The sequence below is a fragment of the Solea solea genome, chromosome 7 (assembly GCF_958295425.1).
Source record: "Solea solea chromosome 7, fSolSol10.1, whole genome shotgun sequence".
NCBI lineage: Eukaryota > Metazoa > Chordata > Actinopteri > Pleuronectiformes > Soleidae > Solea > Solea solea.
The window spans coordinates 18,040,026-18,059,471 of NC_081140.1; the positions used below are offsets into that span (position 1 = coordinate 18,040,026).

Consider the following 19,446-nt stretch of genomic DNA (forward strand, 5'->3'; position numbering starts at 1 on the left):
CTCATCGTTATTAACACATTGTGATGAGGTTGCCAGGTCTGTTCAGGCTGAGTTTAGAGTGTGCAGAATGCACATGATGTAGTACTTGCGTTTACATATAATGTGTCATCCAAAGAAGCTCATTACTTTCCCAGAATGTGAAGATAATGGTTTCTCCTTTGTGTTCAAGGTCCTTTTGTGCACAACAACCTCAGCTTCTCTGTGTTGCTGAACTTATTCTGGCGCACTCTGTGGAACAGTGTGTATACTACGGTCCCTTTTTCACATGATTGACCCCCTTTTTTGTGCTAGCGCATGTGTGTGTTTGCGTTTGAGTCGGTGCCTGTGTGCATGAAGTGGGTTAGGGTAAAAGGCACTTGTTGACATGGGATTACTTTTACACCTCTCTAGAGTTCGGCTAAAGGCTCGCCTTGTTGGAAACCAAAAAGGAGGGGAGCATGAAAAAGTGCAGAGAAAAGAGAGAGGGGTTGGGGGCAGGGTAGTGTGGAACTGTCCAATATATCCTGTAAAGTTGGCCTAGGCAGTGAGGCTTGGAGTATTGGTCTCCATAAACGACGGTGGTTTTCTCTTTCCCTCAAGTCTCTCTCTCACTCTGCTCGTCCCGCTCCCTTTTTTTTTCTTTACTTCACCATCCCTCCATTCATCCCTCCCTCCCTTCCCACGCGGCAAGAGTAAGCATGTGACAGCAAGACACTGCTCTGCCAGCCCCTCTGGCAGAGTCATCATTCTTAACGGCACTAAATCACCACCTCTACTAGCTCAGCAAACACGTCACACTCCAGAAAAAAAAGCAGAAAGTGGGATAAAATGGAATAAGGAGTGAAAAGGTGATACTGTGAAATGATGTTGGCGATGAGCAAATACCCTAGCATGTGTGGGACTGTGGTATCGCTTGAAGCTATTCTGCCAACCCAGAGTTCATTTAGAGGTGTTATTGAGGACAAGCGCTGGGCTGAAGGCAATGGACCAAAGTCCAGAAAAGGATGATTAGAAAGGGTTTCATTTTGGATGTGCCTCAGGGTTCCTCCTCCTTTCTCCCAGCCTCCACATGGATCAGAATGGTGCTGTAGGCTTTGATATTGACTGATTACTGACTGGCTCCTTCATTGAGTGTAATTTGTTAGAAATGTGTGCCTGCACAGGAAGCTAAAGGTCATCATCACATATGCATTTGGCTTAATGTGTTTGTTTGTTTGTTTGCATTGCATTATGGATACCTGTGTTTAATTTAAGCATGGTGAAACCTGTGGGGTTTTTTTTCTCAACTTTGCCAAGGTGAAGGGTAAATGAAGTTTAGAGTAAATATAAAGTTTTTGGGGTCTTAAAAGAGCTCGTAGAAGTATTTTTTTTACTCCATCTGTGTGAAGACTTGTAGATGAGTGTGTTACAAGTGTAGAGTGTCCACTGGAAGGTAAAAAGATTTGATGTGTTGTTCCGTTTGCAGCATGTCAAAACATAGACAAATACCCAAATTACCTCTGTGTGTGTTTGCACGTGTGTGTGTATTTGCAAGCCCATGTGTGCATAGTTGGTGCTAATAGAATTCTGCTGTCCATTGCACAGCTGTGTCCTGCTGATGAGTCCCAGGAGGCCCCAGCATGTGTCTATGGTTACTATGTTGAGGCTCTAGCATGAAACCATGTGTAGATCATTATTCTCTCTCTCTCTCTCTCTCTTTCTCTCTTTCTCTCCTTTGCTATCTTCTAGTTTGTGTTGCTCCCCCTCACTCACACTCCCCGCTCTCTTCCTCTCTCTGTTTCCCGTCGTATTGCCTAAGCTCCAACTTGTGCCACTCCACACTCCTCCCAGGCCAAGCCTCTGTATCTCTTTGGTTGAGCCAAGTGGGTATTTCAATACAGAGATTTTGTAGCACTCCACTCACTGGCCTATATTTAGAAGTGGGCTTTTATGATTGCTATAGTTATTGTGTGTTATTGCAGAGTCAGGGAATGCAAATGATTTACTGTGCAGCAGACAGAGAAAACACCATAAGTGCTGCTAAGTTCGCTTATGTGCACTGGATTCTTCTCTAACAGTTGGGTGTATTCAATGTGTTGTGTTGTGAACAAATAATAATAATACAAAGAAATTAGATTCCATTTGTATTTCATCCTGAACTCTACTTTGCACATTATTTATGAACACTTACTTTAGGGCTACAATTTGAATTGTGGTTAGGTTATGGTTAGGGTTTGGGATTGACCGGTTTTGGGTAGGGTTAAGCACTTAGCTGTGATGGTTAAGGTTAGAGTAAGGGGCCAGGGAATCCATTATTTCAATTATGTGTCCTCACTAAGATATAAAAACAAGTTTGTGTGTGTGTGTGTATATGTTAATTTGGCACTACAGAAGCTTTGAAAGCTGGGGTTTTATTACATGCCTGAGTCGTCATTTGGTTTGATAATACTGTATGTAATGTGATACAGGGGGCTGAGCTTTTTTGCAGTGAAATGGATGCTCCCAATTTTCCTCCCTTAAAAGAGAATCTTGATAATTTACCTTTACGACATTTCATGACTGTTGATTTATCCTCTGGTTTTGCTTGTAAACATTTGTGCATTCAGTCCTGTTGATTACACTAATTACCAAGATATGAAACGTAAACTTAGCCGTTGCAGTGTAGGCCATAAAATACTGATTGATGCAGTCATGAACAGCTGGCTGTTTAACAAATCTGTGAGTGTGTAGCAATGAACAAACACTCATATACAGGTTGTTTGGTTCACCTATAGAAAAGTTGTGGTGGTAGACGCATATTCTGAAACACAGCTGTTGTCACACATACTGACCACTCCTGGACATAGGCTTGGCTTCTCCCTATTTGTAAAGTCAACCCCATCCCCCTTGAAGGAGGTCACTGCAAGCTAGTTTACAAGGTCTCCAAATCTTCTGAGAGACTGATGAAGTCTCTTCTGAAAAAAACTGACTCCTCCTGTTCTCAAAACAAATGCCTTTCCTTTTAGTTTCACTTTTGTTTGGCTTGTGTTGTGGACACTAGATTTGTGGCAGCATCTTTTTACATATACACTCAGTGTCTGTCTGTTTATGGTGAGATATGTGCCTGTATATGGCTAATGTCCACTACACTCAAACATGTGTGTTGTGTTTTTATTATGTGCAGGGAGTTACGCACTGTACCTGCACTGCCAGGTCCTGTGCTGCACACAGGCAAACTGAAGCCAGCTGGCTTTGCAGAGAGTCTGCCATCTGTTCTGATTTATGTAAGACTGTTAACCCTGGACTAGGTTGGCCCCCACTAGCACAGTGACAAACTAACGAGAAAGTAGTGTACAAGTTTAGCCACTGGTTAAGGGACTTTTGTGGCCACATTTATAACAGTCAAAGGGAGGAATGAACAATATAAAAAAATATATATATATAATTTCAACACTTGGCTGAAAGGGATGGCACAATATCACTTTTCACATCCAATATCAATATCACATTCTGTAGTATAACCCAGTACAGATATTGGTCTGTAACCCCTTTGAAACTGTTAAACACATTTTAGATGATGCATTTACCACCTAGCTATTACCATCAATTTAAAAATAATGTAAATATTTGAAATTTTTCCTTACCAAGATTGGTTTGTTGCGCATGGTTGTTTTGTTTTGATCTTCTTTAAGCTTGAAATAACGCCACACTGTTGACATGATGACTGCAGCGTGCAGGAGCGGGATGAGCACAGATGTACAGCTCTCAGTCATGTTCTGAGTCATATGCTAAAGGTCTGTCTTCATGTCGCCTGTGCTTATTAAAGTATTTACAGGTTGTATCCGATATAGGACTGATACTGAGTGTGTGATCATAGTGGCACATCCCTAAAGCTGTGTCTGAAACAATTTATCAAAACACAGCTTCAAAAATCCTACCAGACACATGTAGCTTTACCATTTTAAAATAAAACAAATGAATACAGTACACATCACCATACAGTCAGTACGTTTACATGCACAGTTTAATCGAGCTGCGGCTGTAGTCCGACTGAGTCAGGCAATCGGATAACTTGCCGAATACGACATAAGCTAGTGAGTATTGAATCTGTTTTCTGTTGACCTTTTCGTCACAGAAAAATAAACGGCGAATTGGATGGTGAGATGGATTGTGTTGTGGTTCTGTATGTTTCGTACCTGCTGTATGTTAATCGTAATACAAATTAGATGTATTTTTGGTGCATGCGCAGAATGCGAAGTCCGACTTCAGTCCGACTTCAGTCTGACTTCAGTCCGACTAAGCGTATACATGCAGGAGTAATCGGACTATGAATCGCCTTATCCAGATATGTTTCTATTTTGTATAGCTTGTATTTAATGTTTACGTGACATTAAGAAAATCAAATTATTGTCTTAGTCTGACTAAAACTGGACTTTTAACATGCGTGTACATACACTAGTGTTGATAGGATGAGCACATTTTATTCTGTTTTGGTCATCAATACACACTTTCATTTAGATTTACATGCAATGCATCCATGTATCACTGAGATGAAAATATCTCAGCTTTTGGAATACAGCAAGCATTGGGTTTTTTGACACTGGAGCCAAAGAAGTGGGTCAAACTGGTCTTTTTTCACCCTGAAATAAACTCTGAACCTCCATTATCCAGACAAAGTTTCAGAACCAGTTGGTGAAAAAGGGGATGCACACAGACGCAGTTTTTTTCCACACATGGGTGCTACATGTTGACAGCCCCTTACACAGCTACAGATCACTGTTAGTTTTAGTCCAATGTGACTGTACAAGACAGTATGCATTTAGTATTGACACTGTCAAGGAATAACGTACATTACTCTTTTCCTTCATAATTTTGTACCTAGCTACATAAAATGCAGTTTTATTAGAGGCACAGACTCGGGTTAACCCATCAGCAGTCAGCAGCACTAATGAAAGTTGCAAGTTTTTCCGAGATGCTTGCCTCAGTGTGACAAGAGTGTCAGAGATGAGGGGCTAGAAAAGCACAGAAAGTCTGGAAATCCCATGCCCCCCTTCTGATTAGTCAGTTGTTGACTTGCATTAGTGCTGGGGGGGAGCAGAGAGCGGTCAGGGCAGACATATTTAATGTTTGTGAAGTAATGGGGCTGAATCAGCAGATAGCTCCACTGGGAGCCATTAGTCCAGACATGTGTCATTAACCCTTTCCTTGGCCCGAGCTCCACCCCTGCCAACCCCCACTCCCCTCAGCTGAGGTCTTGAAGACCAGAGCACTGTTTCAGGTAGTGCATATAAGAAGAGGGGGATGGGGTAAATCAGTGACACATACACACACTTTAATTTTCCCCTTTGACTTTGTTTGTAAAATTTTCCCTGCTCCCCTTTCAGTCATTGGGCTTCTTCCTTTTTTTGTGCTTTGTTTCGAGATTGTCTTTGCTTGCTTTAAGCATTGTTTCAGGCAGTTTACACCAGGCAAGTCTTCCTTATAACCTTCTCCACAGCATGTTAAAATAAGATGAAAGAGTTAAATGTGTGCTCCACAACACATCTATATTTTATGTATTAAGTACACAATAAAAAGATATACAGCAGGTCATCTTTGGATCTGCTTCATCATTAAATGCAGATGAAGCCACTAAAAAAAAAACATGTTTTTGACGTCACAGAGGGAAGAAATGAATTTGTTCACCCTGGTCTTATGTTCCCGCTGATACAGGTCGTAGCTGAAACTGATACAAACCTGCATGCATTTGACCAGTGAGTGAATGCTGATTCATGACATTCCCTCTGATGAAATACCTGTTAAAACCCAGGATTAAACAGGTTTTTTGATCCCAAGGAAAGGGCTATAATAGTACAAGTATGAAATAGTGATGGCTTAATACCACTTTTTTTATATCCGATACCTTGAACTTTTACCGTTGCAGTCCGATACAGTCTTTTACCTTTATTAACAACTTAGCTGTTAATAAAAACCACAAGTTTTCTCCCACTTTCCACCCAGCTCTTTACATCATGTTTAAGGTTTACAGATCATATCCGGCTTAACTTTCTTTTTTCTGATGTCCGGTCCTGTGATTGTGTGTGCAGAGCCTCCATTTGTAGCTACTGCAATAAGTTGCTCGTGACAACAGCATAATACATATATATGTATATATACGTATGTGTATATATATATATATATATATATATATATATACATATACATATATGTGTGTATGTATATATATATATGTATACAGTATATATATCTCAAAGTTTAGATGACTTTTTTTACGTAACCTTTTTCACAGGCCTCCCCGTGTTGGCTGAGGCTGCAGGGCAGCAATAGAGAGAAGGGGCAGGCCCATAACACCTGCCAGTCTTAATGGTAAACATATGTCGAGAAATGCAGAGAGAGTGGGGAGGAGGGAAAAGAAAAGGGCGAGCATGCTTCTTATAGAGGCTGTGTGCTCACAGATTGGATGAGTTTTGAGTGCTTGCATGCATACATAAAGTATACAGAGAGTGTGTGTATGTGTGTGTATGGAAATATATTGTTGTGTGCAGACATGTTTGTGTGTCTGTGTGTTGGGCCTATAGTTTGATGCATTCTCTTACTGCAAACCAGCCTGTAGGTCATCACTTATGAACCAGAACATTCTCTCTGCTGAAAGCATATACTGAAGATGCTCCACCTCTAATCACATATCAGTGATTGTAGCTTTCTGCTAAGTGAAGATGTCATCGGGTGGTAATCAGCTTTCACTGGGGGATCACTGCTTTTACTGCTGCCTCCCCCAGCCTGCATGTCCCCCATCTTCCTCTCCCTTGCTGCAACTTTCAGGGCTGTAAGGATCCTACATAATGACTGCAAGGGGAAACCCCTACAGCCCACCTCCACTGAGAACAGCTACCCCTTCCGCCTGGTCCAGACCTGCATTGATGGACCAGGTCCTGGTACATTATGGCCTTTCTCTCTGAGGCTTCTTCACGTTTTCCCATGACACTGTCAGTTCTATGCCACCTTAGTCCAGACGACAATGTCAGGCCTCTGGGATGTTTGAAGGACCTGGGGAAAGACACATTTCCTCCCCAAATCCACCCTTGTCTCCCATGACTGTGCCTCCTGCAGGAGACCTTCCACCTTCTTTGAGGAAGATGGTTTCTCACCCTCCCTGATGAACTGTATAGACGCAGTTGGTGTCTCATGGGTTGTAATGTTTTTTCGGTCTTTCCCACCCCAAGATGTCTGCCAGCGCTGTGGGGATCTTATCACGCCACCTGTATCTTCCCTGGCTGAGTGCAATCTTGCATCCTGCCAGGATGTGTGCCATTGTTCCTCTCTCCCAGCACAACTTGCACAGTGGGACCTCCCTCAGCCCCCACCTGTGCAGGTTTGATGCAGTTGGGAGAGTGTTGTACACTGACCTGAGCCATTCACTCTGTTGTAAGTTGATGTACCATCAAAATAATCATGGAGACACAATTTTATGATAGAAATCCTACACTGTGTTTCAGCCAGCAGAGCCACCCCTGTTGGCTATTCTCAATCTAAAACTACGTCCACTTTTTACATAGGGTCCTCTGCCACAAGAACATCTGTCTGCATCGAAATGTGTACATAAAGTCAAGGCCATGCACTACTTCTATGTGTATATGTTCTCTGTGTATGCTCACTGTAATTTTCAGGGTCCACCTGTCTCCCCCTCAGCTCAGCATCTCCTTCGAGCCTTGTTCAGTTAACCCCCCTTTTGGCTGCAATAAAACCAGTTGCCAAATCTACCACCACTTTCTGATTCATTTCACCCAGTTGCTCTTCCCTTCTCCTCTTCTAACCACAACATCCCTACCACCTCTTTCTCACCTCACTCACATTGGAATTTTTTTTGTCTGAAATTTAAAAAGAAATTCCTATTTCCATAGTCACCTATCATGCTTAGACACATGCTGGGAATTAAAATGAGAAAAGACAGAGACTTTGCTGCCCCTCAGTTCAGATGTTTCTTAATAGATGCTTCACACCCAATGCATGTGTGGCTTTGGATACAATTGTTACCTTATAATTATGTGTTTACGACGCAAAGTCAGAATAAATTATTATGATTATGAGTTTATAATTAACCTAACCAGCACCTTCAAAATGGTGGATGTAAAGCACAATTTGGTTGTGAAAATGTTTTAGTTTAGTCTTTCTATATCTGCCATAGTGCTGACCATTCGTCTTTAATTCTCCCTACTGTACATCCCGGAGTGTTTTTCTCCTGATCTGGTTCTTATTGTACACCCAGCCACAAGAAAATCTGAATCCGTCACCTGTAAGGAGAGAGGGAATAAATGAAAGAAAGGTGAATTAAAGAGGAAAAAACACAGAGATTATGTTTCTAAATACTGTGTGGAAAAAGGTTGTCAGGATCCAGGTTTCTCCTCTGCTGCACCCCTATAGTCAGTCACCCTCTCTCTCTCTCCCTCTTTCTCTCTCTCTCTTTCTCTCTCTCTCTCTCACGCATGCACACACACACACACACACACACACCGTGTCCCATAGTCAGACACTGGCTGACAATTCTGACATGCCAGAGGATTCTCACCTCTTTTACACACACACGCCCTCACATTAGTCAGTGGACACTGACGAGAGAAATATGAACGTGTGAGTTCATGTGTTGTTTTCTCATTTTCATCAATTTTCACTTTCATTTTATCTCTGCTTTCTGACTAACTAAACAAACTGCACACAGAAATGGGTGTGCACAGAAAACTGTGCAAGGACAGACCCCCTTCTCCCCCACACACACACACACACACTTGCCGGCTGGCTCTAGAAGGAGTCAAATGGCTCAATGTGTTAAAAGCATTAGGTAAGCATGGATCCAGCAGTGTTCGTCAAGCTGATATCATATGTCCTGCTTCATCACAGTCTGCTGTATACATTTACCTGCATCACCAACCCTCCATCTATTCATCCCTCCCTCTTCCATCTCTCCTCTTTTCTTTTCCCCAAGGGAGCTTCAACACGGAGCGAACCATCTCAAGTCGTTAGCCTAAAAATAGATGCAAATTCTCATTGTTTTAAATGTTGACCTGCGTTGCTTAGCTGTGGAGCACTTTTTTCTGTTTAGGTTTGAAGAAAAAAAAAATCTATAAATAATGAGTATGTTTATATTAAGTAAGACAAATTTCTGTTATTCTTCTTACGGGACTTTCAAGTAAGGGACGCTTGGCTTTGCAGAAATTAAAGGGGAAAAGGAGGGAAAATAAGTTAAACAGCAATTAATTTGACTTAACAAACTATCCCTTGTTCAAATGACTGCAGGTATTTTTTTCCCACAACTATTTTGGTCCTGATATGACATTAACTGCTGGGAGGGTGCTGACCAAAACCAGCTGAGTGGTGTGTGTATTAGGCCGACAGACGGACCAGGAGAGGGAGAGAGATCAAAGCAGCGGGCCTGTAACCTGTAGCCTGCCGACTGTTACCTCTAGCCCTGTCAAAAGGACCAGAGAGGAAATAACGCCACACCTCACATCCCGCAGCTGCATGGATATGAGGCAGCGAACACACTGAGGCCTTTTCTCCGAGCTTCACCACAGCACTTGGCCTGTTGTACCACACTTGTCTCTCCATCGCAGGCAGCGCTAGGCTAACATTAGCCGTTTTCGCCCTTCATAAGCAGTTTACAGTCTGAATGGGGGTATTTGTGTGGTAAACCCCCCTCCCCAGCACAGAAACCACCTAGCCTAGCTCAGATCCATCAGCTAGCCACTTGCACCCTAGGCAAGATGGAGGTCAAGGAGGGCCAGGTGGAGCATGAGGAAGTTTGAAGATCATGATGGAAGATGACGTGTTAGAATATCAGCACAAGTTACAATATAACAAAAAGATGATAAGTGAAACTTGTTCAGTTTTTCCTAATCTTGCTAAATTTTGACCTCATGGGTAGATGTCGACCAATTAATAAGCCAGTTTTTAATAATTCACATTATCCATTTTTTTTTTTTAAAATGATTGGCTGATTATTAATTACTGAAGTACATAAGTAATATTAAGTTTATACATTATTTCTATTTTAAATATATAGGAGTAGACAATGCAGTGCAGGCACAAAATGCAGAGAGTGTGGCAAGTTAATAAGTGTTGTGTGTGACATTTATTATTATTAAACTATTTTATCAGCTGGAGGAAAGCAAAATAACATATTCAAACATATTGGCCCAAAAAAAAAAAATCATATGTCGACCTCAACTTTAGAGGGATCATTCTAGCAAATAGCAAATCGGGAAACATTTATCTGATGGTGGATCCAGACAGTCTTAACTAGTCTGCATTGAGTAAAAGCAGAATGTATCTGTGCTGTGATAGTTGACAGAATGCCTTTGGGACAGGACTGTAGAAAGACAGTGTTAAGAGAAGAAAGATGTGCTGGAAACAGATCAAAACATGAGTGCAGTTATACCGAGAAAAATTGATAATTAATGGAAAGATGGGAAAGGTGGTGTGTTAGATACTGATAGTTCCCAACACTGATGATGAGAGTGGAATAGTTTGGCTGACACAGCACAGTAGACAAGGGGAAAAATCCTTTGTCTGTCTCTCTCTGTCTCTGTATATTCTCCCCTCCCTCTCTTTACCTCTTAAAAAACCTTTTCTTATAAAACGAAGGCAGAGATCTTGTTAATCAGCTTTTGGCTTTAATTTGGGGGCTCATGTATAACACACCCCCACCCGCCAACCCCCGTACCCCTGCCCCCTGTGTATGTAACAGATGAGGATAACAGAGTGTATAGTTTACGAGCATGAGTGCTGGACTTGGCAGGACTGAGCCTTCAATGTCTCACAGTTCTTACAGGTCATCACAGCTCAATGAATGACTGACTGACTGACTGGGCCCCTGTCTTTCTAGTAGAGTTTACATTATCCGCACTCACACACTCTCTCATATACTCTCACCCCCTCTCTTGTTTCGAAGCCTCTTGTTGTTTCTATAGTCCCTCAGCTGCCTCCCCAGGTAATTGTTTAAGATTGAAGATAACTGTCTGTAGCCATTAACCATATTGTTTCTCTCTCTCCCCCTTCATCCAGTGGTCCTATGCCTTGGAGAAGCCCAACACAGGCAGTGTGTTCACCATTTCCTGGTCTGCAGACGGCACTCAGCTGGCTGGGGCCTGTGGCAATGGACATGTCATCTTTGCCCATGTGGTGGAGCAGCACTGGGAGTGGAAGAACTTTGTGGTCACTCTTACAAAGAGGCGAACCATGCAGGTAGATGGACACACGTACACTTAATTTGTGAGGATGTCCATTGTCATTTGTCCATATTCAACCTCAACTATCGAAAATTAAAGCCCTAGCCCTAATTGATATTATTCTTAGGCCCCTTCTTTTCTAAAACCCTTAATTAAGTTTTTGTTTTTTTCAAACCCTGCTCAATTGTGTCAAGCAACTGAACAAAAGGTGGTGGTGAAAAATTCATGAATTCCCTGCCTCTCTCCATGCGTACAGAACAGGGAGACAGACAGAAGTGCTTTCTTGATCCCAAAACTGAGAAATGTTTGTGGTACATATACGTGGAAAACACTGCAGCTGCACATCAAATAGGAAGACTATGTACAAAGTGTATTTATTTTCATTTAAAACAAACAGGATTACATAAGGAATCTGCTAAAGTATTTCTCTAAAGTGTGACTCCCCGCTTTTAAAGCCATGCCCACCAACAAATGGCACAGTTAAAGTACATGTTCGAAGAATAATGGTGGACTGGATGCTTATGTTGCTTCCTGGTCTGTGAAAGGAGTAAAGTCTGACATGTTAAAGAAAAAAAACAAACATTGACAGTGCTTTGTTAAGACTGTGTTACCACAGATTTGACGGAATCATTGCAATGAAGGCCATAGGAAGACTGTAAAGAGATGAGTGAGTATGTAGAGAAGCGTTGTATAGTAGGAGCCTCCCAGTGTGCCACTGTGCAGCTCTGCAATGACAATGACCAGCCTGTCTAGCTGCTGCCCATGTTCTACTATTCTCTACTGTATACACTTGCGCTAACCACAAGGTAGTGTTTAAATGCGGTTAACACACCCTAATGTACACACACACACACACACACTCTTGTATACTTTCAGACAGGGTCACACACACCTACAGAAACAAGGTCATGCACATGCATGTGAGCCAAAACATGTGCACTCATTTGTCATAGACATCTTTACCAAGTGCAGTTTGTGTAAACCAAACAAAGATCGGATCATCATCCATTTATTTTCAGCCTCGCAGGCGCTTTTCTGTCTCCCTCCTCCCCCTCTGCTCCTCACAGTCCGTTTTAAACGTGCACATCTGCCAGTGGTTTGTGAATCAGCCAGCTAAATTTACCACCTTGCGGTCAAATGTTTTTTATTCCTGGTTGTGTTGCACGTAAATTTGGCTTGCTGGAGGGAGCAGAGAAGGAAGATTTGTAAAGCTGTAAAAATAGCCCCACCTTTCACCTGGCGCTGGATAAGGGCCTTTCATTCAAACGCAGAAAGAGCTGCAAGGAAGTATTTATCTATGCAGGTGAAAAAAAATCAGTAAAAAAAGTCTTTCTCCGACCACATTTGCCCTATGTATACTTGGACATACTGTAGACTGTTTCCTGTGTATACTGTATTAAGAATAAATACACTCCCAGCAGTATTCGCACTACGAGACTGTGTTCAAGTGGAGCCAGCGTCTCTCCTTTTGTTGCCTGCATATTTAAATGTAAGGTGTTTGCTCAGAACTGTAAAGTTGATTCCTGCTGAGAACGATAAGCCCTTTGTTTTAACTCGTATCTTTCCCCCCCAGGTGAGGAATGTGACCAACGATGCAGTGGACATATTAGAGTTTAGAGATCGTGTCATCAAAGCTTCATTGGCATATGGTCACCTGGTCGTTGCCACTTCCCTCCAGTGCTATGTTTACAAGTCAGTAGGCCAAACCTTCTCTGTTCTTTCTCTTCCTCTGTTCACACAGGCATGAAGTGTCTTATTTAATGATTTCCCAATTGTTCTCGTTAGGGTTTTGTGCAACCAATGTTTTTTTTTATTTATAGAACAAGTACTCCTAACTGTAATATAACAAGATTCATTGCAACTAGCTAGAAAAGTAGCCATATTTAAGTCGCAAATGTTTGTCAAACAAATGAAAGAAAAACACACGCCAATTCAACTGCTTGACATATTTTAAGCAACTAACGTGTTAACAGCACGTGTGCTGATGCATTAGCAGGTATCTATAACCAGCCATTTCAATTTCATAATACTCCAAATGTGAAACAAATATTCTGCTCTCATAAAAATGAAATGCATTTAGTGTTTTTATTTTACATCTTTACATTCTGTGCAACATTTAGTTGTTTAGTATTTCATTTCCCGATATCCAATTCAGTGACTGTGACCAGTATCCGATCAAAACCAACACTGGGTTGTATCAGCTCAGCCCTCATTCCTAATAAGGCTAATGTAACTGAATTAAATAATTGTACAAAGTCATTAATATCAAACCAATATACTGCCTGACTTTTTAAAAATCCATTCATATTTTCTTTACTCCAATCTTTGTTCTTGTTTTAGTTAGTGTAGTCACCCAGTAGCACTTATAATCGTAATCCTATTAAATGAGTGTCTTGTCACTAATTTGTATTTGTTTATTTGTGGCAGCTCAAGAAACTGGAACACTCCACTCATCTTTGAGCTGAAGGAGGGAACCGTGAGCCTCATCCAGCAAGCAGAGAAGTGAGTCTCTTTTCTAGGAGCAGTACAACAAGAGAGAGAGCATGGGAATGGTCTGTCATATCATCTGTCAGCTTCTCTAATGCTTCATTACTGTGCACTGACCACTCACCAAGTAGCCAACACACACACATACACACACACGCAGGCACTGTGCTGTAGCTCAGCTTGCCCTTCACTGTCATACAATAAGGCTGAGAGTGAAATCACTGAGGGTAATTAGATTGTTATAGAGAAGCTCTTGTGTAATACTCCAGTGCTGAATCTCAGCATAGAGCTAAATAGATTAGTGACCATCGTGTGATCACAATTGAGTCCTTCAGAGTAAGTTAATGCTGTTTATGAGCAATACATGTTTAAATTATCAGCTTGTGTCAGTACATTAAGCATTAAAGTCTCTTCAACCTTTAAGATTTCATCCAATCGCATTTCTCTCTTTGCCCCCTTTTCCTCACTCCGCACACAATTTTGCTCCCCCACATTTCATATGATATACTGTATATGCAATGCACTTACCCAGCTATCATCCACTGCATCGTCATGTCTCCCCCACCCAGACACTTTCTTCTTGTGGATGGAGCAGGGTTGTATATGTTTTCCTATGAGGGTCAACTGATATCCTCCCCCAAGTTCCCTGGCATGAGAGCTGACATCCTGAACGCCCAGGGTGTCTCGCTCAGTAACGACACCATTGCCATCCGGGATAAGCGAGATGAAAAAGGTGAGGGAACCTCTGTCACTATGTAACTGTTATAAATAGGATGAACTGTCACTGTGCCTCTACTACAGTCTCTTTTCTTCTCAACAGTCATCCTTCTCTTTGATGCCTTGACTGGGAAAGCCCTTAGTGACGGGAAGCCCTTGACCCACAAGGTGACTTATCCTTTTGCATTATTTAAATAATAATAATGTAAATGTTCCTTTTAATTGACCCTTTGCTAAGACCTGCCCCACAATGGAGATTTAGGAGGGGCTCTTACACAACAAACAGAATTTCGTCTGCTTCAAGGTGATTGGCAGAGAAACCTGAGGATCTAATCTAACCAACTACTACATTATATCAGCCTCCTGTTTTTGCTTTTTAATGATTGAGATAGTTAACAGAGACCTACCCAGCGTTACAGCAACAATGTTGCTCCTTAATCTCATCCTATGTTGATTCTGTTGCTGAGATACTGTAGACACTTCTGTCTGCTTCTTCCTGAGATTGTGTTTTCATTTTTCCAAAAAAGATTTCTCCACGACGTGCAGTTAGTCACAGGTGGAGCCCCATGTTGGCTCTGAAAGCTTATTGGTCTGAGCAACAGTAACTAATGGGAGTGGGACTTATCAAAGGGTCATGTGTGTCCTTCTTTTAACAGTAGCATGTATGTTCTAATGACAGAAACACAGTCTCTTATGTGTCATAAACAAAATTGACATCACAAATGTCCCACACACTGTTACCAACTGTTGCCGTTTCACAACTAAAACATATTTTCCTATTTGCCTGATTGGACTTCAGGGCTGTGTGAGTATGTACAGATTGCTAGATTGTCACTATACCTGTGAGGGTGAGACATCGTCCAAAATATATCATTATTACATCAATGTTTTAAATTAGATTTGCTGGTCTTTAAGTGTGGATTGTGAGAAAAATGCAAAGTTGGACAGTGAAAATACATTTTCTGTCATTGCAAATACAGTAGATGATGGTAACCTGTTGTACAATGTATGGTTCTCTCAGTGCCGTCAGTAGAGTTTGACAAACACTTGTCATCAGTGTGGTTTTGGAACTCCATTCCAAATCAATGTACTAATTGACTTCACTTCTACTTGTGTTCCACGACTCATGCAAAATTAATTTCAGCTTAGCTAACAACATATTTAGTTGGAGGTTACATTAAAAAAGAGCTGAATCAGGAGATGAATCAATCTTCCCAAGGCTTTTTTTTATATAGAAATTGTGCTAAAAATATACTATGGGGAGAGACAATAAAGACGCACAAAGAGAATGGGGGAAGGGCTTTAAGGTCAAACTCAGAGGGAAAGAGACAAAAAGAAGGAAAGAATTAGAAGAGAAGGGAAAAAAGTAGGGGTAGCTGTAGTTACTGTTTGTCAGCATGACTTTGTCTGCCAGTACTCCACAGCTCCAAGACACTGCAGCAAGGCCAACTGGCTCTGACACACACACACACACACACACACACACACACACATACACACTCTTGGCAGAAGGCTGTTGGGTCACGGTACAAACCACTCTCCCCCTTTTCCTTTCTTTTTCTGATCCTTTGTCCTCCTTCCATCATTCACTCCACTTTTCCCTCTTACCTTTGTGTGTGCATGTCTGTGACTATGTGTGTGTGTGTGTGTTTATATATATATAGTTGGAGGTGGTGGAGATAGCTCTGGACCAGTGTGGCCCATCCACAGAAAGGAAGATTGCCCTTATAGACAAGAACCGTGACCTTTACTTAACCTCTGTGCGTCATCTTGGGCGAGAACCCAAAATCTGCAAAATTGGTGAGAGACGGGGAGGAGGGAACTCACTTCACATGAAGTATAGTTACTCTCTTTCTGTATTCATATGTTCATTCACATGCGTCTAACTCTGGATGAAGAAGATTGTTGAATGTTTTCTGCACCACAGGTAGCATGGTTCACAGTATGGCGTGGAATGACACTGCTAACATCCTGTGTGGGATCCAAGACAGCCAGTTCACAGTGTGGTACTACCCCAGTGCGGTCTTCACTGACAAAGAACTGCTGCCAAAAACACTTTACATAAAGGATGGCAGGTAGATTTTCACAGTCCCTTACACTTATGACATTTTACCATAAACATCTCACACTATTCACGTGGGTGATGGATGGCTGTTATCATAGAAGCGGCAGTTAATTTTTAAATCCAAAGCTGGCCAGTATTTCAGGCTTTTAACAGCAAAGGGTGGAAATGTGTCTTTCGTCATGGAGGAGAAGTCACAGGGAAAAGAGAGCGATAGAAGCAGGTTTTTGTATCTTCCAGCTTTTTCCCAAAGGTGCAACACATAGTACTTCAGGCGCTCCATGTTGCCAGCAGCTGTCAGACTGTACAAAGCTTCTTGCCCAAACATCCTCAGCTACAGCCAGTGCAGGAGGTGCTAAGGCAGTGTGCCTGCATATCTATACAGGCAGTCCTGGACTACTTTTGCATGTCTCTGCTACATACATCTTAACTTTTATTTATTATTTATGCTCATTCTGTACTTACAGTTTATATTTATTTTTATTTTTAATGCATTTCTACATGGTTTGTGGCTGCTGGTGTTGGAATACAAACATCTTATGCTGAATGATAGTCTCTGAACAAGTTTGTAGGCTGCTTATGTTTACACAACCTGAAATCAAATTGCTATTTTTCTTTTTTGTCTTATTATTTTTGCGTGTATTTTGTTAGCATTGGCTTATGCATTGGCTTATACATTGGCTTTTGTGTGGTGTACAAATGATGAACACCATGAGGTATTTTATAAATGAGTACAATTGCTATCTAAAGCAGGATGGACCAAGTTACAAAATCAACTCTTATAGATTACTGTACTGTGGATATACTCTATACTGCAGTAGTATGGAGTTCCACATACTTCTACTAATTGAGATGTGTGTGTATTTGCCCTCTTCAAAGTGAGTTCAGTCGAGCCCCCCACATACTGAGCTATGTCGGTACCATGGTGACATTACGCCAAGGAGACGGTTCACTGGTGTATAGCAGTGTACCTCCCTACTCAACCGTGCTCCACGAATACAGCACATCTGCACGCTGGGAGGATGCGCTGCGCCTCTGCCGCTTCGCCAAGGTACATTTCTACTAATTATCTATTAACTGTGCCAGTGAACTTTTTGTTATATCTGCTCTGACATTACTCCTACATCTGGTCATGTTTGTTTCATTGCCCTACATCTTTTTTTCATTTTTTCAAATATTTGTTTTCACAAATGACTTCTTAACATCTTAGTTTTAATCACTCACTGCCATAATTTACTCACGCATACATACATACATACTGTATACACTCACCAGCCACTTTATTAGGTTAATATAGTGGTAGGAGTGGCACTCGGTGTGGTCTTCTGTGGCTGTAGCCCATCTGCTTCAAGGTTTGACATGGTGCGGGTTCAGAAATGCTCTTCTGCATAGCTTGGTTGTAAAAAGTGGTTATTTGAGTTACTATTGCCAGTTACCTTTGCCTGTAAATGAATTTGAAACAGTCTGGTCATTCTCCTCTCTTGCTCACAAGAGGTGCCGGTGCTTAAAAATCACAGTAGATAAGCAGTTTCTGATATTCACACACCGGCCTCTCTGACACCAACAACCACGTCACATTCTAAGTCACTTTAATCAACATTTTCTTCTCTTTCTTATGCTTGGCTTGAACTTTCAGCACATCGACTTGACCATATCATGCATTAATTTGCTGCCATGCGATTGGCTGATTAGATATTTGTGGTACTTGTATAGAATTGGAACAGGTGTTCATAATAACAGCTGTGGCCGGTGTATGTGTGTGCATAAGATGATTTAGACAGTGTGATGTATTGCACAGTCTCGGGCTCTGGCACAGTCTAGGATCCTGTGGTGTCTGTCACTTGCACGCAGGCAAATATGTATAAAGACAGAGTGTGAAATAAGAAGGTAGTCGACAGGTTTATGGGAGCAGACCAGCAGGCTTTAATTAGCCTTCGATTAGCCTGGTGACACCATTTACCGGATTTATCCCCCCGCCCCCACTAGACCCCACTCATAAATACACACTCCTCTATATACATGTTTAAACTCTCCACACACATGCATGCACACACACACACACACACACACATTGAACGCAGCGTGAGACTGCATCTTGGCTTGGGCGATGATGCAATAACCACAACCCTGAAGAAATGGACGCTAGTAAGAAGAGGAGGGTGGGACAGTAGGGAGAGAGGCACTGAGTTCTTAAGAGCTTTCTCCTCAACCCTTCCCCCACTTCTATTTCTGGTAAAAGTTTGGTGGCAGCGTGGCTTTCCCAGAATCACGGTTGATGTTGTCGGTAAGCACTTCGCTGATTAGACAGAATACATGTAGCACTCTTGAGCCATGCACTGCACACATACAGGAATATAGAACATACAATGCACAGAGAGTCAAATTATGGCTTCAGGTGATGGCTGTCAGTGTTATTTGTTGTTTCCAGGAGTGGTTTCCCATTAGAGCCGTTTGCGTTCGTGAAGGGCATTGATTCGAGGTGGGGGATTACTCAGTCACTGTGGTGAATCTAGTGTGAAGAATGCTCAACTGTTGGTCAATTGTTGTTTAAGGCTTTTCACAGCTGCGTGGTAAATAATGTGGTGACAGTTATATTTTGTCCTGCAAATGCTGCTGTTTGTGATTCTTTTTGCATGTGTCATCCATGTTTTTTTAAAAGCTTGGAGCATGACATCATTGCACTCTGCCAGGTTATGAACAGGTTGTAAGGTGCTATAAAAACAGTATCATCCCTGTACACACTCATACACACTCTCTCGTGTTATACTGTATATTCCTCACTTTTGAGTCGGTCTATGTTGGAACAATGGAGTTCTTTTTTTTCTTTAGCTTAGATCTGTTGTTTTGTTTGGATTTCTGTATGTGATTGTTTATTGATGCGTTTCGTTTATATATCTTATACGTTTCCTCTTCGCAGGTCCAGATAAAATCCATTTAATTCATTCATTTGTAACCATTAACAATATTTGCAGTAAATGAAAGTTATGTACTGCGTGTGCCTCACATATGTAGGTGTATTAG

The 19,446-nt window shown here is 41.6% G+C and overlaps 1 protein-coding gene across 1 annotated transcript in view; it reads left to right on the plus strand.

The window, feature by feature from the left end:
• Positions 1-19,446, plus strand: part of ift80 (intraflagellar transport 80 homolog (Chlamydomonas)) — a 38,202-nt gene that overhangs the window by 16,280 nt on the left and 2,476 nt on the right. Inside the window, exons 9-16 of the mRNA XM_058633040.1 lie at positions 10,996-11,175; positions 12,733-12,851; positions 13,587-13,661; positions 14,216-14,379; positions 14,467-14,531; positions 16,028-16,163; positions 16,291-16,438; positions 17,305-17,476. Of these exons, the coding sequence (XP_058489023.1) occupies positions 10,996-11,175; positions 12,733-12,851; positions 13,587-13,661; positions 14,216-14,379; positions 14,467-14,531; positions 16,028-16,163; positions 16,291-16,438; positions 17,305-17,476 (1,059 nt within the window). The remainder of the gene's footprint in view (positions 1-10,995; positions 11,176-12,732; positions 12,852-13,586; positions 13,662-14,215; positions 14,380-14,466; positions 14,532-16,027; positions 16,164-16,290; positions 16,439-17,304; positions 17,477-19,446) is intronic.